The following is a 26,653-nucleotide window of genomic DNA, read 5'->3' on the forward strand; positions in this document are numbered from 1 at the left end:
TCCCCCAAAATGAATACCTGCTTTATAGAAGAAAGGTGTTTATCTGTGTTAAAGGCTATTGCGAATGATAATGGTGACGCATCACCTTATTAACAAACTTTATGATTTAACGCACTTTAATTTGTCACCCTTCTGTGACTTGCCGATGGTATGTTCACAGCGGGAAACTGCACATGACTCATAATTTGGTTTAAAGGCAAACTAACCCACCCACACAAACAACTCACATAACAGCAGATTGTTATCTGCATGACTAACAACGTGTTGACTTGCATGAGCTCATCTATTACAATAGCATCGGTGTGAAATCTCATAGGACACACTCAATCAGACCTGAGATTCACACTTATCTGGAGAAGTGTTTATGACTTGATTAGAAATTATTTAATCAAATGGCCCCTCATCATTGGCAGTCACACTTTCCATGGAATGGGGTCGGCCCAACGGATGCTGCGCCACCCACTTCGCTCTAACTTTCAAATTAAAGAACTCTCCTGAAAAAGTGTCTGTTTACACTGATAACTGTGCAGCTGGTCATCATAGTTTCAGCTGAGCAGCAAAAGATGGTCCAGATGGAAACGCCAGTGTATGAAGTATGATTCTGTGAGGCGCGCTCTCAAGAGGAGGGGGCAAACCGGAGCCCGCCTGTGTTTTGTGCACGGCAGGGAAAAGGCTATTGTGCCTGCTCCAATTCCTGAGTGACAGCTGAATTCCGCTCATTCATTAATGTTCTGGAAGAAGGAATCCTATTCATTCACTTGCTGACATAGCCATGCTGATGAGAAGTGATTTAGTTGTTCTAGCAGATAACGGGGGGGCACACAACGCAAATTCAATTAAAGCTGAATGATTTGGGGGGTTTTTTTGTATCTCTCTCATGGGGTAATGGAAATTCCATGAGCATTAGAGACGTGGAAGTAAATGATTCCATTTAAGACAGGAGATAAGCGCACGATTACATGGCTTTACTATGGATTTTAGACAACAAATTGTTGCCTTGGACAAACTGATACTAGATGTTCTCTCCATGGACACAAACCATTGACCTCTAAACAGCTGGTAAGAAAAAAAATCACAGAATTCAGGCAAAATAGCAGACAGGGAGTTAATGGGAGTTTAAGAAATTCTGAAATACTCCATTACTTCTACTCAACAGTCAAATCCGTGTAGTGGAAGGTCCAGTCTCCTGTCATCTTTCCTTAATGCACCAAAGGACATCACAAAATCTCTTCACATTGTCCGCTACCAAACCAAACCAGCAGATAGATTTTCAGTGCAGAAATTCAAGAATTATAATTGGGGAAAAAGCAAATCTGACACTCCCCACAATCTACGTTTTACATAGCACCTCCAAATGTGTTATGTACCATTTTTGAGAATAAAGGTTGCCAGAAGGACGAATGTGCTAGAATACCTTCAGCGGGTTCACAAAGGGAAAAAAAAAATCAATGTAATCTTGTTGTTTTCAGTCCCAGCAGGGAAACAAAACACCAGATCATTTCCCAACAGAAGCATAGACTACTTGCCCAAGTATTGGCTGCTTTCAGCAAATGACTGTTCAATGTCAAGTCATGTTTGCCAAAGGCCACAGAGGCTGGTCAGAATTCATTTAAATGAGCATGGATGAAATAGAACCATTCAGTAATATAACGATGGCATGCAAGTTTTTTTTTTTTTTTTTGCAAAGTGAACAGAATTCAATTCAATGCACCTGAATGGTGTATTGAAAAGCTTTCAGTCAATAACAATGAGGACTAGTGTTCAGTCCTTGCACATGTCTGTAAGTGTGTCATTGCAATGTTTGCTTTTTAGAATTACGTTTTCATCTTGCATCATCTGGTTTTGCTGCAGAATTACAAAAGGTTAAGTCCACCAGTGTCACATGGCTACTTTAAAGCAGCTCTAATATGGTAACATTCAAAAAGTAGATGACAACCAAGCTTGGGACAAAAAAAACATGCTGTAATGATGCTTGCTAAAAAGAGCTGCAGTAATTGCAACCACAAGGAACAGTTTTCAGACTGGTAAAGGAAAAGCACACTCCATATACAAATGTCTTTTAATCCCATCAGAATGTGGATGTTGGATGAACTACATGGAGCTCCTCCTCCATGTTTGTTAAAGAGTCAGGAAGGGTTTGCAGCTAAGATTGCAGCTAACAAGTGTCCAGAGAATGCTACACAGTGTCTGCACAGTGTCAAGTATTCCCCATATCAAGCATCAGGAGCCGTCATGCTCAACCCTGGGAAGCCTACAACCCTATTGAGAGCCATCATGTGAGGCTTTGAGTTTGTGAAATTAACTGCATGACTCGATATGAGTCCTCTAAAAGCAGGATGGATCTTTGCATGAAACGAGTGTCCACATCCCTGAGGCCATGGATGTATGTTACAGTTCTTTTTCACCAGACAACGAACTGGACATTTTTATATTGTATTAAGAGCAAAAAAACAGCCTCTGAAAGAAAACATGGCTTTTCTCCACCAAACCTATGAAGTGGCTCGCTGAATGTGCTGCACATAAAAGGGTGAGAAGGTAATTTTGGTGGGAGGCAGTGCTCCACCATTGTTGCCTCTCATTTCATTTAGGCATGATTAATGGTGTCTTTAGCCCAGTTGTTCTCTACCTTTTTTCTATTATTCTCCGCTAGTCAGGAAGAATGGTGAAGAAGAGCAATTTTGTGCTGCGCCCAGCAAAACAGCAAACGGTGTTCCACGAGCTTCTGCACACACTGCTGTCAAAGTTAGGAGAGGTCGATTATAACAGCGTCTGAGTATCCACAGACATTTACCTCAACTGTATCATCATGATTGTGGTGCACAGTGACCACGCCTAGTTTTTTGTGCTGAGCCCACGGCAAGAATGACGCTTTCACTGCAATTACTGTGGCCTTGCGCATATCACATTCTGTCTTTATGTTCTCACTGCAGTGAATGAGCAGGTCACTAACGTAACTAACGTCGCTTGTGCCTCACCTGGCATGACACTCATGTGTTAATACCATGCCCAGTGTGTTGTACTTAGTCATTTGGCTGAACGGGAGGCAAGACCATTTTGAATTCAGATGGCGAAATACACGCATAATGATTCACCTCTCTACAATCACACATACACACACACACACACAATTACTTTCTCGCAATATTCATTTATATTTGTGTGTATGCGGGTGTGGAGAGGTGAATTAATTTTTAATCGCATGGAAGGAAAATGTAGATAAGTATCTGGTGCTGATTGAAATTACACTAAAAGTGTTCATAATTATACACTGCAGGTCAGCAAATACAACAGAAGAGTCAAGGATACTCTTGTAATTTTTAATGTGAATGTATTTATTTCAGGCATTTCATCCCTGTACTGTTCACTCATTCATTAAATATGAGCACATGACACCAAATGCTCATTTGTAGTGGCCCCTAATTTCCTCTGTAAATATGTCTGCAATCCCCCCAGTAGCACACATTAGAAAGCCATCAAAATTCATATTCTTCAGCTCTCAGCAGCCCTCATCGCAGCCTGATGTGAGAGTACAGATCATTTGCAGTGATGGCTCTGCAGGGACAGAACAATGCAAGGAGGCCCAAACGCTCCTGGATGGTTCCCCTACCAGCTGTTCCATCCGGTCGGAATAGACCGAGTATGAAGGCTGATATTACATATCACAGCCAACCAGTCACGTGGGGAGGACTGAGTGACACAGGTTCTAGTTCAGCTCTGCCAACAAAGCCAGGGTGTGATCTGAACATCTTTCGGGTTACAAAAACAGCTGTCTCTTTATTACAATCTGAGTCTGGCCTGTCAAACACCACAAAAGTGGAGACCATAAGTTGGAAACCAAAAGCCAAAAGCATTAATAAATAATCTTGGCATTGTAATCACAAAATCTACTGTTTATTTATTAATTTTCAAGCATCAGCATTACTCATTCTACTAAATAAACATAGATATTTCCTTCAATGGATAATACTGTTGAACAATATTGCTGGTCATATTATCCTACACCTATCCTATTATCCAATATTATCCTACACCTTTATCCAGAGTGAATTACAATCATTAGTTACAGGGACAGTCACCCCCAGAACCACTTTTATATACACTTTAAATTTGCTGAAATATTACAAATATTACCACCACACCAAGTGCTGAACACTGTCCCCTTCTCTGGCTCAGTCTTGCTTCTGTCAGGATTCTTATAGCCTGTCTCACTCAAGTCCTACGCCTTGGCATTGACTCGAGCTCGCTTGGTTCACTTGGTGACGTCACAATCTGTGTGAAAACTACATGGGGCGAGCTCGAGCCTGCATTTAGACAGCAAGTACATAAACACAGATAATGCACAGATCAGACCTTTCAGGGAAGAACAGATAAGGTGGAGAACGCCTCTGTAGACGTGTTGGAGAACAACTCTGTAGACTCCGCAGGCGTGTAATGACAAGTCGCACCTGACACCTGATCAGACAGTAAGGAGTTTTATCTGTGCCGTAGGGCCCTATGGAGGGGACGAGTGAAGGAACCCACCACCTGGAAGTGAGAGGATGCTTACCGCCGAGTGCACACTACGGGGAGGGGACTCGACACGACATGGCAAGGCCACACGCAGACACAGGAGGGGAGGGGAAGGGGGCGTGTTGTGGGGTGCGGACCCGGTGCGGTCGTGACATACATATAAATTTATTTAGAAATGAAAAAAAAAAAGATACAAAAACCTGTAATATTTGGATAAAATAACAGACTATCATATGTAACTACCGCACTTATAATGCAGTGGAAATTATGCAATTCACTCCATAGCTCCAAATATGCAAAAAAAGAGCAAGATGAAATGGAATGACAGCTGCAGCGGCAACACGTCTTTGAAAAAAACACCTGCTCTTTGTGCTCGAGGAGAAACAATATCGGCCGGTTTATTTTCATCTTAGTGATTAGAGGTTGTCGAGCGAGTGTGAGAAAAAAAAAAAAGAAAACCACTGGCAAAAATTGCAATAAGCAAGGACAGGCCCTAATGGATAATGGATTCGCTCCTCATTAAATTTCACCAATGAGATGAAAAAAGGTTAGAGCCGTTTCAATATGGAGCGCGCTGAGTCTTGTGGCAGAATTTAACAGCAGGCCTAAATTCCAGCACATCGCCTGTGATTAGCTTCATTTGAATAATGATTTGGCTCATCTGCTGTGTGTCTGCGTAGCGCAGGCTGGCATTGTTTCAAGCCTCTGCTATCATTTTCATCGGATTTTCCCACAGCTGAGGACTGCTTCTCAGAGAAAGGCCCATTGTTGTCCATGCTGCAGATGCTCGCACGGAAGAGGTTAACCTGCACACAGTCGTTTCTCAATCAAAAGCAACGAAAAGTACACGAGTGTACACAGCCTGAAAATGAAATGAACAACATAAATCTGAAATGGATGCAGGCTCTTTCTCAAATGCATGAATAAATAACAAGATTTGGGACATTAGTAACGCTCTGTCCATGTGAAATATTACTGACAAAACGTGACTACATCAAAGTAGACAAATAACGCAGAAGGACGTCTTCTGTCCTCTTCTGGTGGTTTGAGCTTGGGGGGGTGATACTGCAGCATCACACCAGAATCGGCCCACAGAGTGCGATGATAAGTTCACACACAGCCACAGGCTCTACCATCCACCAACAGAGAGAGAAGCAGGCGACGGGGGCTGCATATTGGATTTAAACGTATTCCTGTGGGGAGGAAGTAATAATAAATAAATAAAAAGAGTGGCGCCACCCAGGGTCTAAAGGCTACAGAAACGCAGAAAGCACCCACCTCAAGGCCACTGATCCCGGTGACCTGGTGGCAGTGATTCGTTCCTTTATAGAATTACACCTACAAATGAAATGATCCTGCCTGTCCAGACCAGCGGAGCCTCTCTCACCCAATCTGACTGCTCCCACTGACCATAGAAGCATTTCAAATTTTATTGATGCCTACAGTATTTACTTTTTACTGTTGCACTACAATCACTTTACCTTTGCACTATGTCCATTCAGGTTGTGAGTGGTTTTTGAAGGGTTTAGTACAATCTAAATAAGGCATCAAGTTTTATATTTAATGTTGAAATAATGTTAACCAATGAAGTGTAGGGGTGTTGACAAAAATTGACTAATAAAATAGTCTAATTTGATTGTCAATAATTGTCACCATATGTATTGTATCAAAGAGTGTGCATGGGGTATAAAGAGAGGCAAAGCCTTTAGCCAAAACTGTTTATTAGTTGAACTGGAGGGGGCGCTCACATCGATTACAGCAACCCGTTCACTGTTCCTTACTAGCAGCACGCAATCACCAGTCCATCACCCAAACTAGCACTCACCCAACCCCCCCTTCAGCTAAATTACGCTTTGGGTGCAAATAAAAGCCTGCACCCACACTAAAATCTGATTGGCTTATTTTGCCAAGTAAACCAATCAGGATGCTCTTTTTCCTAGAACGGGCTACATGCACATGTTACACATGCCGTGATCCATACATACACACATTTTCTCTCTCTCTCATTCCGTCATGTGCACACTTCTCTCAATTGCGTGATGCACATGCTACTGTCTTGCCCTGCTCGCTGCACCCCTAATGTTGTACACTACCAGTCAAAGGTTTGTAAACATCTATGCAATTGTGGGTCTTGTCTTGTTTACATTATAGAATAAAACTGAAGACATAGGACTATGAAATAACACACATCAGGTAACAGACCCAAAAAGCAAAGGGACAAGGCAAAAGGTTTTAAGGCTCTCCAAAGCAGGGAGCTGTTGCTGTGATGCAACAGCTCCTTAAGTGGGGGGATGGTTTCCAAAACCATCTTAAAGGTTGTTGAACAGATGACACAATGAATACACAAATAAATAAATAAATAAATAAATAAATGATGGTAGGAAAAGAGGAAGAATCGGATTCTTCAGCTCTACCTGTCTGAATTGGGCACCATAACTCCTTGTGCCATGTTTGGACATTAAAGTAGCATCTCAGATATACTGCTCTGTAAAATGCAGTAACCCTGTGTGAACAAATAATTTGTCACTGCTACAGATTCTGCAGTAAATCTTGGCTTCCCTAAATTAACCCTGAACAAGATCATTTTTCTCCCCACCTCCATTTTATAATACTTATCTGTGATCTTGGGAGTAAATAGGCCAGTCATGTTCTTTTTTCCCTGCAACACAGATCAATGACTGAAAATACACCTATCATTATGCAGTTATACAACTCTAAAGGAATTACTAATAACCAGGAATAATCAAATTTAAAGTATGAAAAAAAAACATTTAAAAACATTTTAAAACCTGTCTAAATTGACCTGTGCAGAGACCTTTCCTCGCATCAGTATTCACATCCACCATCTTAATTCGGAAATAAGAAACAGAGCTGCAGCTCCTTACTGTTATCAGAATGTGTGCATTCCAGCCATAATTTCACATTCAGATTGGTTCTCCACGCCTCACTGACACTGTGCGGGACCACATCCCAGCTCTCTCTGTTCATTTAGACATTATCTCCTAAAAAAACAGATCTTTTCTATATATATATATATATATATATAGAGAGAGAGAGAGAGAGAGAGAGAGAGGCGGGGGGGCAAACTGCTTGAAGCAGAATATAAAAGTTGTGTGATTCGTCTAAAGCGGCGATCAATGCCATCAGTGACTGGCTCTGTTGTACTGGCGGTATTGTGGAAGGCTTTATTGATTTTACCCATATCTCAAGCCCTGCAGTGGGTACTGTAACTCAGAAATGCATGTGTGTGTGTGTGTGTCTTGAAATGTGTGCAGGAGGTCAATGAACATACAAAAATAGACAATACACAGGGGTGGACAAATAAAAAAAAAAATCTTCTCATGAATGACAGACCACCACGGTGGATTCAGGAGAGCAGAGAGAAAAGATTAATGTTCATTACGTCTACAAGAGCCAAACCTATAATCTGATAATATACTGTAGAGTCCCTGTTGTAGGCTATTAAACTATGTGGCCACGCCTACGGTGAGGTATATTGGCAGATTATGTATAATATGAATACTGGCAGTATTAAGCATTTATTGTATTCCTTCCCTGTTGCTTGCTCAATGTGTTAAAATGATTTGCAGAATTATATGCAGAAATAAATTCCAACAGAGAAGATGTTGTGGTAATGTTGCGGAGAAGGGCACAATGCCCAGCTCTAACTGCAACTAGACAAGGTTTGTTAATCTGTTGCTATCGGTGTAAGAAATAAAGGACGTGGTAGAGAGCCAACTTTGAGACACAAATCGCAACCTGCAGATGCCAAAAAGCACAAAGGGAACAGCCTGTGCCCTGACATAGCCATATGGCACTGCGATAACAGTAACCAGAGGGGTAAAAGAAGGTCTGTGAATATTTTCCAGTGGATTTTTAACTCACAGTTGCAGCTCGGATGCCAAGAGATCTCGTCATCAGAATGGCATTCGTTGGTCAATACTCCTGGACCAATGCAAATGTTCTACATATGCTAAAAAGGTAAATTATCTAAAAATTATAATTATCTTGCTATTATAATGTAATAACCACAAGTTCATTTTATTTTAGGAACCTAATCATTTGGTACATTACAAAACAGCTGCTTCATACAAAACAAGAGAACAGCAAAGTTAGAACAAATATTGAATTAAATTGAAAATGTGTTAAATCGTCTTCGAATAACATAAAAAAATAACTCAAGGCAAGGAAGAATGCACATTTCTGTTCGCAATTTAAATGGCAGCGGTAGGTATTCAGCGGCTTGCCGTTGGACCATCAAAGAGCCGCTCTCCTTCGCAGAGAGAACCAAAGATAATTCATACAATCAAATCGCAAAATTACATGCCAGCAGGAGACGCTGCTACTTCTTCGTGTAGTTAGGTCTAAAAGGCACATGCATTTTGCCTTGAAATGCTCCCTGCCACTTCACAGCTGGTACAAAAATAGCCGCGTTCCTGACTTCTGATGCAGGGCTGAGACGTCTTCTTTAAAGAGATGTCCCGCATTTACCTGCACATTATTACATCTGGTTCAGTTTATTTCCGAATGCTATACCTCACTGCTAACATGCAGCTGGCACATAGGTGTTTAAATGACGTTATTCTGTACCGACACCTTGCCTTGATCGAAGCCTATAAACCTTCCATTCTTCGTCGGCTCTGGAGGAGCCTGTGTGAGTAGGTGTAAACAAGCCAGACAGGTCAAAGGGTCAGAGGCAGATGAAGTTTGACCTAATTCTACAAAGATTGGACTTGTCTGACTTGCAGGTCAATACTCCTACCGCTGAAAAGAGTAAGAAAATGGAAACTCTTGTCATATTAAATGGCATTTAAGAACCAGGATTTTGTGGAGGGTTCACAGATTTGAGATTTAAGGAGAAAAATCCGGGCTGCATGCAACGCAAAGTTTGGTGGCACTAGGGCTGAACAATATATAGAAACCAAGATCACAATGTGAATAAATGCAGTTTATTCACAGTGGGCTGTGGGCTATTAAAAATAATTTAAATCGTAGGTGGTACATACAACATGTATGTGGAACTGTAGTCTGAAATGTTGTGGGAAAGATGTTTGATCTGTTATTTTGATTCTGTTAATAAACTGTTTTACAATGTTTAAATTTAATTACCTCTAAAATCTGCAGTTCATGTTTAATATAATTAATTTGGTTGCTTTTCTTTATATTTTAATAAAAGGTTGAGCTTATCTCTTGTGGCTTCAGTTCAGATGTTCTCAAACTGAATTGGTATTGATCAATATGGGGATGCATGTTTATTTCTCAAGCATGGGTAAATGCGTAGGGTTGCATCAAGGCCATCCATTGAAAAACCTTTGCCAAATCAATTGAAAGGACAGCCAGACTGGCTGATTCACTGTGGTGTCCCCACATTGCCCGGGCTTAGCATGGGTATATGGAAATGTGTAACAGAACCAAATATAGGTCAAGACAAGACACGCACCTTGGCTGGTTCACATTTTAGCAAAATTCTTACAGCCATAATGGCAATGTGTGACATTTAGAAGCAGTAGCAGCATTACAACACTTGAATAAGCTCAGCAAATGGCTGCTAGGCTTCCTCCATCAGCCTGTCAGGTTCGGCTTCCGAACCGCAAAAACAAAAGAACGGCGATGTAGCAAGGAAAGGCAAGAGTGAAGAAAACATTACACAATATCTTTATAATATCAGAGCATAATCAACACAATGCAGCAGACGGTACAGACCTTTCCGAAATGTGGGCAGGCGAAGAACTGAGAATGCTTAAGGATCTTCAGGAGTAACAAAGAACACATCAACAACAAGTTAATGCAAAAGCACAGTGAACAGCCTCAAAACAAAATGAACCAGAAGGAGGCGAGGGCGATGTTCAAATCCACAAAGCAGCAGAAAAAAAGTCCTTTAGAGGATTTTTACACTAACCGTATGCAGGTCAATATCATACTCTCAGTAGGAGCTTCCTGGCCTGAATATCAATCTAATTCCCAGCTTGCGAGACTAAAATCAGAAAAGCCAAGAGTGGTGACACTCCTGACCCAGATCACAAACAAAGATCTGAATATAGACCCGAAAGCCGGCAGCACCAGAAAGCGATGTCGGCTGAGGCCTGGAGAAGACATTTTCAGAAGACATAATGTCACAAACACTTCAACGATCTGTATTCATGAATCAAAGCGCTGATAATCTATCAGCATCTTTGTGACGTCCACAGGGCATCTCCACCTACGAGCGGTACTGGGAGTGTTAAGAACGGAGGAACCCTGTGCTACACCTGGGTGTGGCACATTATTTTATTTGATTTTACTTAACATTCACATCGTGCTACATTATCCATAGCCACTACCCAGTGATGCCTGTGTCTTTTGTTCTATTGGAACATAAATATTTGCTTGTATTTTTTGCTTGTTTACTAGCCTTTATCCCTTTTTATTTAATATTATTCATTTTTATAACTTGAAACATCTTCTATCTACGCACAGTCAAAAAACAGAGCAGTGCAGGATGCATTTCACTCCGTGTTGACATATAAAAATCTTGACTCTTGAAGACAAGAGGGGTTTACAATGATCCAGAATTAAGAAGTAGAGTATGTGACAGCTGTCAATCATCCACACAGGTTCCTCAACTTTAAATTTGTTTAAAAAAAAACCCAAAACAATTCAAAGTTTTATATATATAAAATACTTCAACAGTATTGCTTGACAGTGGCAATTAAAATATTCATATTATTTCTGAACAACAACTTTACTCTCCTCTCAAAACTCCACGTGAAAATGAAGAGTTATGGTCTTTCAATTAATGTCTAAATTCATCATGCTGCTCACTTTGATAGCGACAACTTTGAAGCACTTCTTGCAAATTGGCTTGTTTTCTTTTTCCATTCGTCTGGTTGATATCTGAAATACTTCCAGACAGTGCTTGCTTTTTACATGCTGCACAATTATGTTTAAAGTGTGTCTCTTATGTAAATATTGAGTCCTCCAGGTAGCCAGGGGAGAAAATTGTTGAAAATTGTTGTAGTATGAGAGCCATTTACAGCAGACTGGAATAAACTGGAATTTAACCAGTGCTAATTGATATCAAAACCAATACAAGATTTTTGTATTTATTTTTATTTGACAGCATTAGCTCTGTACACACTCACTCACACCCAAGAACTGTAACCAGAGTACTGGTCAGCACATAATCAATCACTAGTCACATCCATGGCACTCGCCACACCTGGGACTCTACCAATGACCTCCCTTTAAGGGCTGCTGTGCACCAGTTAGTGGGTGTCTGAGGTTCCCTTTGTCAGGCACGTTAAGGCCTCAGTGGCAGTTCATGATTTGAATTTTTCTCTAGACCACCACTGCCCCTGTAATAATATTAAAAACTAATAAGTTAAGAAATGACCCAACAGCCATGTTCATGTGTTCATTTAAACCAATGAACTGTCTACACCAAAGAGAGAAAATGGCCATGCACTGGAATGGCCATGAAGGCTTCGAATGGCAGGAACATTTCAGATCCTTAAAAATCATCTTAAACTAGTGTAGAAAAAAGTATGTACACTGTCCCATCAGCCCTTCCCATGTACTCACCGCTGCTTAATGAGGCATGAGACTGACAGCTGGATTACTTTTCGTAATCCTTTAATTTTCTCTATTCTATAAGATAATCACCCCGCAGATGACGATGAAAATGCCTCCGCTTCCAGAAGCATCTGTCATCCCTTAACGTAGAAAGAGACTAGAGGACACCTACACATCATCCAGCAAGTCGGCCCAACAGCGCAGTGAACTGCTGTAACTACACGCTTCTGTAGAAGTCATTATTGATTCTTCAAGGATGTTTTGGTCCTTCCTGGTCAAGGCAGCATGCTGTGTGCAATGTGAAACACATTCCACTGCCTTGAGTTTGAGCTGCTCCTGCTGCTGTCTTTGACATATACAATCATCTGCCAGGCAACAGAAGCCAACGTTTCCCAAATGCTGGGCAGCACATTAAATATTTACTGTGCATTTGAAAGCATTTTACTAACATTGCAAAAAAGTTAATCTTCTAGTGTGAAAGTGAAATGATTGTCATTGTAATACACTGCAGCACAGCACACAGCGACACAACAAAATGTGTCCTCTGCTTTTAACAATCACCCTTGGTGAGCAGTGGGCAGCCATGACAGGTGCCCGGGGAGCAGTGTGTGGGGACGGTGCTTTTCTCGGTGGCACCTCGTGGATCGGGATTGGAACCGGCAACCTTCTGATTATGGGGGCCGCTTCCTTAACCGCTAGACCACCACTGCCCCTATTTCTGCCCCTTATTTCTAGACGTCAGAAATAATTACACATCAACAAAAAGAGCTGGGTAGGTAACTTGCACCATCTACATATTTTGCGTCACATTAGTGCCAATGCAGTATTTTGTATATAATTGAGTTTGTGTACTGTTCTTATATATACAAAAGAAAATTCAGGTCATATCATTTTGCTGTGCAAAAATAACAGGTATCAGACACTTTTAAATGTTATATCTATGGGCAAAATGCATACAAAAATATCCCAAAAAAACATCTGGCCCTGGAGGGGTCAACCTGCTTCTGAGGAACAACACACTCGCACTCAGATTTTCTTTAAAAAAAAATCCACGTCAATTCGCAGAAAGGGCCTTCTGGCTATAAAGGTGGGGCACTCAGGTCCCACAGCAGTGGAACGACAGAGGCCATCACTCACCAACACAGCCTTCAGCACTCAATCCCTCCTCCTCCTCCTCTCCTGGCCCTGTACTCAGCCGTTCCGCTGTTTCTCAGAAATCTGCCTCTAAAATAAATCTGTCTGGCAGTAATTAAAACAGGCCTGGAAGGCACGTGTGGAGGAGGATGAGGGAGATGGGCCTGCGGAGCTCTATCACAGGTAGGTGGGAACAAATCTATGCATATGCATGCCTGCCTGTTTCCTTTGTTTTATCCCCCCACCTCCTCCTCTTTTCTTTGAGGGAATGCTTTCTAGCCCCCCTTCCCGCCTTTTTTCACTCCAGCTCTACTCACTATGGAGATCTGGCATGATAACTAAGGACAGAGGGAAATGTGGAAGGGATGAAGGAGCATAGTGTAACACGAAAAGGCTCCCTTCACCACCCCCCCCCCCCTTGGACTGCGTGTGCACTGTACAATTCACTTTCACAGTGGCGAAAAAAATGGCAATAAATCGGTTTCCAACGGCAGCCTGGGAGCCAGAAACTTTCGAGCAAAAATAGTTGAACCTCAGCCATTGTTCCCAAGGGCACTCCATTGCTCTCTGAAATGCATCCTCTTTGTAGGAAAACTCACACAGCGATTACACAAAAAGCAACAACAAAAAAAATTACTTTGGCTATCGCCAGGTATTTGTTGCCGGTGTCCTGAAAATACAGAAGTTGTGCATTATAGCATTTGCCTTACTGCTGAGTACGTAGAATTTGTATTTTTTTTTTTGGACGAGACTCTGCCTTTCAAATATGCACTCTTTAAAATGCAAGTTTATGTCCAAACCACTGTTCGGAAACAAGAATCAAGTCCGACTCCAGCCTGTTTATTTTGGCACCCGGCACATAATACTGTCCTAAGCTCAGCAATTACCTCCTCTTATAAACTGCAAACAGAGCGTATTGACTTTTTATTGTGTTTGTATCCGAGGGACAGAATAAAAATCCATCCGCATCCAATTTTAGCCTCAATTTCCTCCAGCCGCCATTGTACACTTGGCATTTTCAAAGGAACCGAGTTGTTCATTTGTTTTCTTACTGCAGCAAAACCCCACAGAAGTAATTTATACGCTTAATTTTTAATGCATGAATCCGATCAGGGTGCACATTTCCGCGAAGCAATGCTGTGCTGCCGTTGTTTTAAACCGAGAGCGGCGGCCATCATCCATCACGTTTTTACCTTGATGGTGATCCTCAAATGGCAGAGTTAAAGCCCCCGATGGGGAATTTATTTTAATATGGGGCAGTCATGAGCGAAACGGGGTCCTAACCCCAATTTTGCTTGTAAGTAGGGGTGGGAAAAATCCAGGAGAAGCCCTTTTAATGAGCAACACTGTAACCCGCCCAGTCCACAGGAGGCATTGGTGGAACAAAAAACACGCTCTGACAGCTAATGAATGCAACTTCAGGATGCAGAACAGGGTTCTCCAGGAAGGGGGAGCAGGGTCTCCCAGCTGAGTTAGCCCTTTTTTACAGGTGGAGTCCCAGTTCCTCTTTTAATTAGCACAGCTGAAGCAGAGGACCACAGAGAGATCTGTAGTTAGCCTCTGTGACTCAGAACGTGACGCTCATCTTGGACTATTTTCATTATCTCAATTTAAAAAAAATGTGTGGATGATTAATGGAATCGCTGGAAACAGAGCTGTAGTGCTGAATAACAAATGTGGGTAAGGGAGGGAATGGACAAAGTGTTTCTCAGGGTTCAAGTGACGATAACTCTGCTGATTATGGTTTATCACCTATCGCTGCAGTGAAACTGGTGATTTCTAGGCACCCAAGAGCAAGAATGGTTCCTGTAGAGAAGAACCACATGGCGCTGGACACTTTCCTAAGAAGCTCGAGAATTGTCACCACCATTCTTCCTACCATCGAATCCTGACAGGGGGCTTTAACAACGAGTGTAGAGTAAAAAAAAAATCAACTTGTCCTGTACTCTCCCCAACCCCCTCCTCTCCTCACCGGCTCCTAGGTGCCTGTTCCAGCACTTAGTCCGAGGTGATGGTTTACACTGCGATGTGCAATCACTGGAATATCCCTTTTCATGGCCTATCTCGCCACAGCAGGAATCTGCACGGAAGGAGCACTACGCCTCAGCAAACTGTCTGTCAAAAATCCTCCACCCCCTCCCCATGCTTCGGCTTTAAAGATACCGTGTATTACACCCTGTGCACGGGAGCAGGTGATTCACCGCTTGGCATCAGTGTAATTTCTGGTGTGTGAAAACATTGGCTATAGGGCCATCGTTTAGTAATATATTACACACAGCAGCCTATTATGCGCACATGGCGAATGTGTAGTAACCATTTTGCTACTACACGAGCCTGAGAGGGTGGCGCTCTGGGTAACACTGCTGCCTGTGTGCAATAATACAAAGCATTAAAAAACACAAAGAGGATAAAATGACCATTGTCTGGGTCAGTTGTTCTTCTTTCCAAATGATGTATATGCATGTAGTTTTGTTATGATAAATGCACTGCCCTTGTCTGGTTAATTTCTCTGTTCGCTGTACAAGCAGCCGCTGAACCGTCGTCCTTGGAAAACCTGGTTTTATCCACTTCACTTGGCTTGGTCTGCCCTTTCTGAAGTGCGAATGTTACACCGGGGAGAAATTGTAGATGTTTCTTAACCCTTAAAAAAGACTAACAACACCTCTGCCGATAATTAATGCAGAAACTACATGTATGAATATGTGTATGGAATGGGTGTGCGTAACGAGGTCTTTAACAGTTTTAGCATTGGCAAAAAAAAATTGAACATACACATCATGAAAAAAAATTAATGTACCACAAAAAAGGGCTTCACCTTTTCGATGAGGTGATATTTTCAGATATTTTGCTAAAATGTAATGCAAACACCTTTTTCACCTTTATAGGTCATAACAAAAAAACCACACACACAATGGTACACCACTGCTTGTCGCTGAAGAAGAAGAATGTACCTATCCTCGCTGTACACACAACTGTGTACCTGTCATGACTGGAATTATATATTTTTATATAAGAATTTTATATATTTACATATAGGTATGATGTAGTGGTCTGCAAAGGGCAGCACTTGTTGTGTTGCCCAGGGAGCTGGGGGTTAAAGACCTTGCATAAGGAGCCACAGACGTGGGAAGGCTGGGCTCGAACCGGCAACCTTCCAGTCACAGGCACAGGCCAATCAAGAGTCTTAGCCCACTGAGCTGAAAAAAATTGGTTAAATTCACTAGCCATTCTGTCACTACAGAGCAGATGAAATCTACCAATTTACAAGCATTTTTGTTAATTCCCATGTGGTACAGGCTCATGGGTAGAAATATGTACTTTCTCAAACTACGTTCCTTTAAAGGTACAACGTAGTATCACAAAGGATCTGTCCTGTGCTTTTTGAGGTACAATCAATTGAAAGGAACAGTTTTGTAGGTTTAGGTTTAATATTGTACCCTTTGTGGACCTTTATTTCTCTGTGTGCAGCACACAGCGACACAACTAAACGTGTCCTCTGCTTTTAACCCACCACGTTGTTGAGCAGTGGGCAGTCATGAAAAGCGCCCAGGGAGCAGTGTGTGGGGACGATATTTTGCTCAGTGGCACCTCAGTTGCACTTTGCCAGTTTCGATGGGTCTGCTTCCTCACCCACCTGGCAACCACTGCTCTAAAATACATGGTGCAGTCTGTGTTGATTGAAAAAAAAATTTATAAGAGAGCAAAGTAATTTGGCATTCTTCATGCAGTCCTTGCATTTGGTTACCATGCTTGCATCTACCTCTACTATAAATAATGATGACCAGTGTGGTTGCTGAACATCCATTGCCATCCATTCTGACATTTTGTCACAGAAAGGCAGCACATTTCACATCTGTGTTTTATCAACATTTACAAAATATCACTTAATTATTTAGCAAAATGCAACTTTTGGAAGATAGAAGATTAAGCAATAAACTGGTAGACATTGCTACTGTTCAGATAAACACATATTTTAAACTAGATAATTACTAGATAATTTTCCAGAAGAGGTTTGCCCTGCTTTTGCACAGCATGTAATTGTGCAGTCAGCCTGCAACTGAACTGACGGACAGTCTGGCACTTTGGTCACAATACTAAATTAAAATGTTAGGAACATATTACTTAAAAAAATTAATATTTCTTTATTAAGATGTTTACAAAATATTACATTGGTTATACCTGTAATGAGCACAGGGCCTGGAACAGCTGCTCTGTACGGTTCTTCAGCTCATGCACAGTCGAAGGCAGTGACCTACCGTGTGAACACGTTTAAAGGAAAGCAGATTTTATGTTAAGTTTTGAGGGCAGGGGTCAAGCTCGCGTGCCTTTTTTTTCCCCTTCAAAAAGCCGACCGATCGCTCCACATCTCTCATCGGCCCAGGCCCAAGCGCAGATGAGAAAAATCGAGCAGTTGTGTCGCGTCTGGAGCTGACAGAACCCCGGCCAGTCCGGCCCTGGTAGAGCAGTCATATCAGATTCTGTCCACACGGCTTAGCCTCTCCCTCAGCGACGGCAGCAGCAGCAGAGCTGCTCTCCTGACCGCACTTACCCCTCCGCCCACTCCTCCCCACAGCCCTGCCTTCCCCATTATTTTCCTGGATGACTGTTCTGGGTTACACGGCATTGTTATTATTACCATCTCCCAACCGCGCCGGATTTTGCCAGCGACACCCCCGCCCCACAACCCCCCACCTGCACACACACGCTCTCGCTACTCCCTTTCACTCGCATTATCCCAGAAAACACCACCTTGCTTGGGCCAGCTCCAGGGAATTAATCACTGGCTGACTGGCGTTCCATGCATTGCGTTTCAGGGCGGGGAGCTGGGAGAGGGAGCAGGGGGAACAGGAACAAAAAACGAGGGGTGCTGCGTGGAGGACACAGGTAAATGAGAAATAAATTGCACCCTATTTACCACATCTCAGGGCAATAAAAAGGATTAAAGTGATTGCTGCATTTGCAAAGTTATTCCAAAACCAGCAGGGATGCTAGACCTAGTGCGCACACAAGCACACACACATGCACACAAAACCCCAGTTATTTGATGGAGGACGTCAACTCAGATGATGCACAATGTTCTCTTCAAACAGCCTTTGACTAGGGTCACATACCAAATTCTGCCAAAATTGAAACGAACAATATCTCTATTTTCCAGGCAAGCATAAGGATTAATGGGTCACTCCACTATTCTGCCCCCGTCAGCCCACAGGCAATCTACAATACGGAGGATTTTTCAAAATGCCAATCTCCAAAAGCCATGGGCGTGGTTGTTTGAGAAATTGCCAGCTTCCTGTTAGTGGCTGCTTTCTTAACCGAGAATGCTGCTCCGGGAAGCAGTGGTGCTGGTGTGGGAGAGTTCTTCTAATGTCGTGCACAGAAACGTCCAGCAGTGCAATAATGCCCTGCATAAATTCTTGCGGTATTTGTCTTCAAAACCCCAAAAGTTTGAAACTCCGACCCCTGAACATTAATCCTCTGCTGTCGTTGTGTCCGTGATACATGCGTTCTGTTGTCAGTGTTTAAAGGAACACTCTAAATAGACCTCAACAACAGACCTCATTCAATTCCCCCAATTCATCAGATTATGCATATAGAAAGGAAGTAAATAAATAAATCTTCTCTTTCTTTTTCTTTTTTTTTTTACAGTTGTAGAAATGTATTTCTTGAAAGGAACGAAGGGCTCTTTCTCCTGATTGTGTAACATGACAATGAGCCAAACAAAGAATGCATTTGCAGCTACGGAGACGCCGAGCGCATGAAAGGAACACAACAAAAAAGCAGCGGAATAACAGAAATCCCGCATTACACTGCAGACCTGGCAGCGAACGGAGGGTGTAAACGTGGCTCCGTGGCTGAACTTGTCGTTTAATGAGCGCTTTGCATGCATTGCGGTCTACTTTTCTGGTTTCATGGACTTACAGAAGGAAGCAAGAAGAGCAAGGCTGACTTGAGGAAACCCGGAGTCGGCAAGCAAAGCCGCCTCAATAAAATCAACAGACAGCGTTTACCTTTGAGAATGCTCCGCCCCTGCAGTATATCCCTTGAGACGAACACGGTGTAGAAGCTCTCCGAGAATCCCGGTCTGCACGGCGGTTTGGGTTTGGGCTGCAGGCCTCCATCGCTCCCCTGAGAAAAGTATAATGGAGCGTAAAATGCCTGCACGGGGTGGTGGTGGGGGAAATTGATCTGCGACCGCACTGTCACTGTTTCTCCGCCCTGGTGAAACCGATGCCCAACTTTCTAGTCATGCACGAAGGCCCGGCTGAAATGGCACAGGTCACCCTCCGACCACCACAAATGGACGGTGGCCTCCACAAATGGCCTCTATGCATTATTCGTGAAAAGATCTGTCGTACAGCCTGCCAGAAATAAATAAATACACACATACATTACCATCGGTTATCATAAGCGATGGTATCATCAGAGAAGATCCGTCACCATGACTCTAAAAGACCTGACGGTATTAAAGAGCAACACAGGAGGAGGAGAAGAAGAGAAAATGCCTGCTGGCTCCGAGGCAGGTATCTTATTCTGAGTTATGGCCTTCATGGAATATTCAGCGGGGACATATCTCTCTCTAGTGAACAAACCCAGTAGGAATATAAAACACCTTGAAATGGACGACGATGTAAACTATGTGCCCAGAGTTACCCTTTCATCTCACCCTAATGAAACACATGCACCCCCATGTCCACTGTGTGAGTTCTGCACTGCGAGCTGGATGAAAAAAAAATCGCACCCAGGAGTTGTTCCCGCGGCCGAGTTTTCGCGATAAGCAGCTGTACTAACGCCGTAGTTCGCCGGTAACTACTTCTGATCAGAGAGCGCGGCGCGTCGGGCGTCATTCCCGGCGGCGGGGACGCGCCTCCGTGGCGGGGACGCGCCGCGATCGGCGAGCTCCGGCGCCGCAGAAGACGCGCCAAGTCTCCGCGATTCCGCGCGTTATTACTCCCCGTAATGTTAATAACGTGCATAAAAAGTGGAACGGAGATGAGCGCAGAAGAAATGCAGTTTTATTTAATGATGATAAATAAATAATAATAATAATGAAAAAACTCACCAAAGATGTGCCCGCAACTAAGGCGCACGTCAGCAAAAGCACGGAGCCGACGTTCATTTCCGCGACGCCGACCAGCGACTTTTTTTCTGCTTTTTTTTTGTGGTTCTTGGGCCAGGTGGATGGGGGTGGGAAGCCGGTGCCTCTCCGTCTCCGCGCCGATTTGAACGAATTCCCCGGGAGCCGCGCTCCTGGGTGCTGGGACACTGCCGAGTGTCGCTGCGTGGACGGAGGGACGGTGCGGACCAGCCAGGTGGAGGAGAAGAAGAAGAAGAAGAAGAAGAAGAAGAGGAAGAAGAAGAAACGCGCCGTTCAGCTCTCAGCCCGTGGCGGCAGCATCATCATCATCATCAGCAGCAGCAGCAGCAGCAGCAGCGTCACTACACCCCTCCTACCCACCACCATCACCACCATCACCACCACCACCACGAGGCTTTAAAGACACACCGAGCGCGTCCCGCGGAAAGTTGCTGCTAATAACGCTGACATTTCCCGCAGCCCCCGATTGGCGGCCTCATTTCCATATCAGAGAAGATGACGACAAATTAATCCCATCAAAAGCAAATCGACGTTGCGTCGGTGCCGATCAGGGCGGTCAGAGGTGTTCAAAGTCAAACCAGGTCCAAATTTGTTAAAATGTTAAAACTGTTGTCTTTTTAAAACGTTGACAAATTCTTCTCATTTACAAATGCCTGCGACTTCATTTGAAAAGATGAGCTGTATATGTGTCAATCGGTCTGTCCGTCAGTCCCAGGCAACGTTCTCCGTGCATCAGGTCATGCTGGTGGACAGAAGTTCCTGGCTGCCAACTCGGAGTCAGATTTTGGGGTTAGTGTGGCGACGCATGGCCGCATGGCTGCCTACGTTGTCATACTTTTGCATACTGTCCTTGTTGACTGGAGGTTTGAATAATTGCCAATTTCATTTGCTATCTAAGTGATTAGCCGGAGGCAACGGGAGGTCTAGATCCGATAAATAACATCGATTTTCAGTGTGAGAAATGGAAGGTATGGGGTGAGAGCAGGGGAAGACAGTCAGATGCGTGGGTGCGAAGCTGTGTCTCTTGTCACAACTGGCGTGGTTCCCCCGGGACAGAGCTTTTGGAATTGAAAGGCCAGAAGGTAACAACGTCCAACGACCTCCCTGCTTTATTTTATTGTTATTTCTGTAGGAGAACTCAAGTTTTTTTTGGTGCACTTTGTTTTAATATTGTTGCTGTCCAGGGTGCTGAAGCGATGCTGTGGAGGAGACGGACAGCAACGTATCCAAACGATGCTGCCTCACCTTGTTAACTTTCTCCTGACACGGACACGTGAAACCAGGTTTAAGCTGTCGAGGCATCAGAGAAATGGACTCTTCACTGGGCCTCCTGACAAAATGACAGTCAACGTACAAATCAGGATTTTTCAAGAAGGCCTTGAATTATTTATGTACCGGTGTCCAGTAACAACATACTGACGTGTTTTTCTTTCCAGCAAAAAAAAAAAGCCATTCAGCCGTGGTTCAGGGCATCGCGATCTCCTGCTGTTCGAGTTATTTTTCTAGTTTGTTCAGATCACAGAACTGTAGATTACTTGCCTGCAGTTGCCCAACATGCCACGGTGATGTCATATCACTGGATTCTCCTCTAGCCATGTATGCCTTCTAGGTTTTCTTTTTTTTTTTTTTGGAAATGAATAGCAGCTCCGCAGGACAGCATATGGTTAGGACTTCAGAGCGAGCAGTTGGTAGTGAGGCTCCCACAGTTGGGCGAGTCTGCTGTGACGCTTCTGTTGAGTCTCTCCGACTTACTTCAGGCATCGCTCCACTCCAGCACCATCTATCTGTGTTGGGCCAAACTGGACTATTAAGGTTAGAGTGGGGACCCTGTCTTTTAAACAAAGACAGGGAATAACAGCAGCACGTGGAAGTTGCTTAAGGGTGAAAGTATTTATGGCATCGTCCACTGGCGTCTCTTACACCAGTCAGAGTAGGAGGGGAATCATTTCAAAAGAAAAAGGAACGTTTTATTATTATTATACTTCTGATACCACTAGTATAATAATACTTTCTCATAACTGTTTAGTCCCACGCAGGGTCACGGCTGCTAGAACGCATTCCAGGAGACTGTTCTCAGGGCAATTATTCTTTTACTCTGGGTTGGTAGAAGCCACGTTCTCCAGAACCGGAAAGTCCAGAATCAATCCCCTGTCTCGTGACATTGTGCGTATGCGTCCTGTTTCCCTCACCATGTCCAACAACCGTGACAGTCCCTTGCTGAGGGCCACAAGGCTTTCTTTGCCAGAAGCTGCTGTTCAGAAATCATCAATACCAAGAAGCTATTCAAACTTTTCTTTGTTCCAAGACTACATGTGCGTTTCTTTCATGTTTACATGCAATATTTAATTACATTGCAAATACTTTCCTTTTCAAAATTCTGTTTATTTTAAGTGATTGACACGTCTTCATTTTAAACAGTATGTTTGTGAAATATTTTTTTTAGCATAAAGTGCATTTGCATAATCAATCAATTGCTGTCTAATTATATAAATTATTAATGGCATAATTAGCCAAAAGAAGAGTTAGAATATAACAGAAGTTGCACAGGTAAAGAGGACATAGAGGACTTCATTAATCACTAAGGGGTGGTTTTATAGAGGTCTGCATATATCATGCTTCCTGAGACAGGAGGAACAGCATGGACCAGCAGCGTGTTCTTTATGACTGTGACTCAACCGAAGTTAGGCTCACAATAGATTTGCAAGCAATCATTATGGGGAACACTGCCACTTTCGTTCTGATAAATGTGCATATTCAATTGGGAGGTGACAGAAAAAAAAACAATACTATGGCACCACAAGGCATGTTTGTGACGTGTGATCAGATTGAACCTAATGAAGCTGCATCACAAGAAGGCCAGCCTCCATCTTCAAATAAAGGAATGGGGGAAGCTTGTCCTTTTTTCCGCGTGTTGTGATCTACAAAGTGTTTCTCTCCCACCCTGCTGACCGAAATGCACCACAGCCTTATTTGGACAGATTGCCTCTCCGATTTATTTGCCCGCCTGGTCCACTGATGTGGAGCAGTGTGTTTTGCTCTGGGGCCAAGGAGGGGTTTTCCTTTCTTTATACATGTCAAAGGGTCCTTCGAGTGTTGCTTAGGGGACTTCATCTGTGCTTGTTTGCTCTTTTTTTTTTTTCAAAAGGTGACATGCTGTGAAGAGCTAGTATTCGGAAAGCCACCAGTGGACGACCACCAGTCTTCCTCAGCAGTCCACCCTCACTGCTGAATGGAAGGGTTGAAGTCACGAGGGAGATTGCTGTGCTTCCGCCTGGGCAAGTAGGTCTTCCCAGCTGCCAAGACGAAAACCAATATTTACTGCAAAGGTGAAGCAAGGTTGGCTGCATAAGGCTGCATACAGATATATTTATTCCTGCCATGTTTGCAAACAGCACTTGAGGCAAATGTCCTCACAGCCAAGTCTCACTACTCAGAAGTCATCTTGGCAATGCCTCAGGCCAGTTATTTTGGGCTAAACAAGATCAGGCCTTGATCTAAGCGAGTGAAAAAATTGTAAGTGCATGTGAGTGAACACAAAATGACCAGTCAAATTTTATAACTTTTAGTGTTTAGTGCTTCAATGTCAGAGTTAATATTTTATCTTTTAACAAAATTCTCCACAAGTACACACATGCAGTTGTGCATTTGCATCTTGAGACATGTTCCAGGTTCAGTCACTATGAGAACTGGCTTTTGCGGTGAAAGGGACAAGACTTACTGTCACGATCCGGTCCGAAAGGGAGGTTACTCCGGTCCGGATCAGGATCAGGATCCGGACCGGAGTTTCATTGTTGTCCTGTGTAATGTTCCCTAAACGTTTTCACCTGTGTTAATTGTATAAAGCTGCCCTGTTCGTTTCTGTCTGCTGTCAGGTCTTTGAAGTTATGTTCTATGTTCACCAGTGTCTTCGTCTCGGATGTCTCCCTTGTCCTGTGATTCACCAATTAAACCCCTGTTCCGTGATGTCAGGTGAAAACGTCCTTCATTCTTCGTTCCTCGTCACTCCTCGTCCTCCTCTCCGTTCACCCGCCGCGTCATGCCCGCATGGACGTGACACTTACACATGCAACTTTTACGTTTGGCATGATTCAGGAGTCTAAAAGTGTTTCTCTCCTCATTTATGACTCAGGCATGTTGCTTACTTCAAAAATAATATCGATGCTTCTCAACAGTGAATAATTTTGCAGCCCTGAAATATATTTTCCTCTGAGGTGGGGAAAGGGGGGTATTGGGGCATTGAGAATTTGCCTATTAAAAATACCATCTGGGCACTAGAAGTGAATTGGTTTAAGGCCATGTTAAATTATTAAACGCAAAATGGGTCCCAGTTTCCTTTTTAAACTGGGAAAAGTTATGGACCTTGCATGAAAGGTTTTTTTATGGCTTCAAGTGCTACATCTAAAACAAAAAAAATTACTTTCCCTTAGGTGCTTAAATGTGGTGCTGTGTTGACATTTACATGACATTGAGCAATGTTGACTCTCTCTTTTTCTCTTGAGGATTTCTTTTTTTTGCGTGCTGCTCAATAGACATTCAACTGAATGATGAACATTTAAATTGGATTTCTTATCTGTAAAATAGTTTGGTTGACCTCTGTTAGACCTTTTATATCAGCTGTACAAAGCCGGAATCAGAAATGTGGAAAATGTTTTTATGCTTCAGTCCCAGAACATGCTTTAACCTCACCTTATAAACCTGCGATCCTTTACAACATAGGTTAGGTCCTATTTTATACATTCATTATTATTCTATAAAGAATAAATAGTCAATGTGTAATTTGGGTGTAATTTATTAAAAAGTTTGTTGGGCACAAGCTATGTGACAATAGAGCAGCAGGCTTGAATACAACAATATGGCAGATATTACAACTTAAGCAAAGGTTAAATATTGGTGCTGACAGCATACTACAAATTGGGATATTAAAATGCATTCATGTCTGTTTAATGTATTAATAGATTGAAGAAAGAATAATAATGTAATCTACTAATGTAATAAAAATATAATAGAAAATAAACTAAAATAGCCCAATTTAAATCTTTAGTCCCCATTTCATGTAGTTGCTGTGCTAATAAAATGTAGTTACTGAACAATAAACTGCATACATTTTTTATCCCAAAACAGCAACCAATTATGAAATGTGGACAGATTGAAGAATGAGTGAATAAATAATCAACAAAAACAGGACTCTTCAGCCTACCCAGTGAACACACAGATATGTACCGACAGACACTTTACAAATTTAATTGAGAAATACCACACACATTACTGTCCAGTCCAGTCCATGCAAAGGGGGAAAAGTGAATAAGCTGCAGGGTGTGCCTCCTCACAGGGGTCATGGTTACCGGCCATAAATAACAGCTGATGTCTACAAGATCACCATGGAGTGGAGCGAATGAGGGTGAGGAAAGGAGGGGCCAATGGCTGATGATGACTTTAATTTGTAGAAATGATTAGAAAGCTATACATGTTCAGCTAACTTAACACTCACCATCTATCAACCTGGTTAGAGGTGCTGGTCATGGTTTAGTAAAAAGGGAGCAACCCTTTTTGGCATTATTTGCACTTCTGTGTGGTATGGGAGCCTGCTACAATTGTTCTGTCCATTAACCTCAGTTACGTCCGGCATTACACACAACAACACAAAAACGGTGACCTGGCGGCAAACAGACACGAACACAGCAGCTTTATACAGGCAGATAGAGGTGAAAACAATCAGGAACCATAATAACACAGGAAAAACATGAAACTCTGGATCCCGAGTAGCCCCTTCCGGACCTCATACTGACAAAAATATATATTTTTTTATTTTAAACTAAGTTGTCTACTTTATGCTTATAAAGAAATATTTTTTTTACCTTAATACAATGCTACTGACAGCAGGTTTGTTTGGTTTATTCACATTATGGCAATGCTAAACTATGAGGCATGACAGATTCATTACAGTTGTTAAAGTTTAGCCTGTGTTGCCTTTTTTTCAGTGTACATACAACAAAAGGCACAAAAATGAATGATTGAAAGCAATGAATCACTACCTCTGCCACCAGTCTGCATGCTAACTGCTGACATGCATTTAGTTTCTACAGAAACTCTTTCAATCTACAATCATTAGAATGACAAATTTTCGTTGACATCTGAAAGAGAATTGTATACAGAAACAGAACAATGCATTCAATGTGTCCAGACGGCAGCCAAACAAATTCTTGTTGCTGGATTAACTACTGATATTGCAGATCTTAAACACCCATAACTCATACTTAAGCTGTAGCTGAAAAAATGTTTCAGAACAGGTGCTCCAGTTTCTTCCCACTGTCTAAAAATGCCGATTAAACAATATCTAGCTGTTATATAGGCTAGGACCTCAAG

The 26,653-nt window shown here is 42.7% G+C and overlaps 1 protein-coding gene across 2 annotated transcripts in view; it reads right to left on the reverse strand.

Annotated features, from left to right (window-relative positions):
• The window catches only part of cdh4 (cadherin 4, type 1, R-cadherin (retinal)), a 186,683-nt gene extending 166,050 nt beyond the window's left edge, over positions 1–20,633 (reverse strand). Inside the window, exons 1-2 of one of the 2 annotated variants that reach the window (XM_028999309.1) lie at positions 20,255–20,632; positions 19,203–19,320 (exon numbers count right to left, since the gene is read on the reverse strand). In XM_028999309.1, coding sequence (XP_028855142.1) covers positions 19,203–19,320; positions 20,255–20,311 — 175 coding nt within the window. In that variant the 5' untranslated portion in view covers positions 20,312–20,632. Of the gene's footprint in view, positions 1–19,202; positions 19,321–20,254 lie in introns of both variants that reach the window. The other variant, XM_028999310.1, reaches the window with a different exon arrangement.
• Between the last annotated feature and the right edge of the window lie 6,020 nt (positions 20,634–26,653).

The sequence above is a fragment of the Denticeps clupeoides genome, chromosome 12, assembly GCF_900700375.1.
Source record: "Denticeps clupeoides chromosome 12, fDenClu1.1, whole genome shotgun sequence".
NCBI lineage: Eukaryota > Metazoa > Chordata > Actinopteri > Clupeiformes > Denticipitidae > Denticeps > Denticeps clupeoides.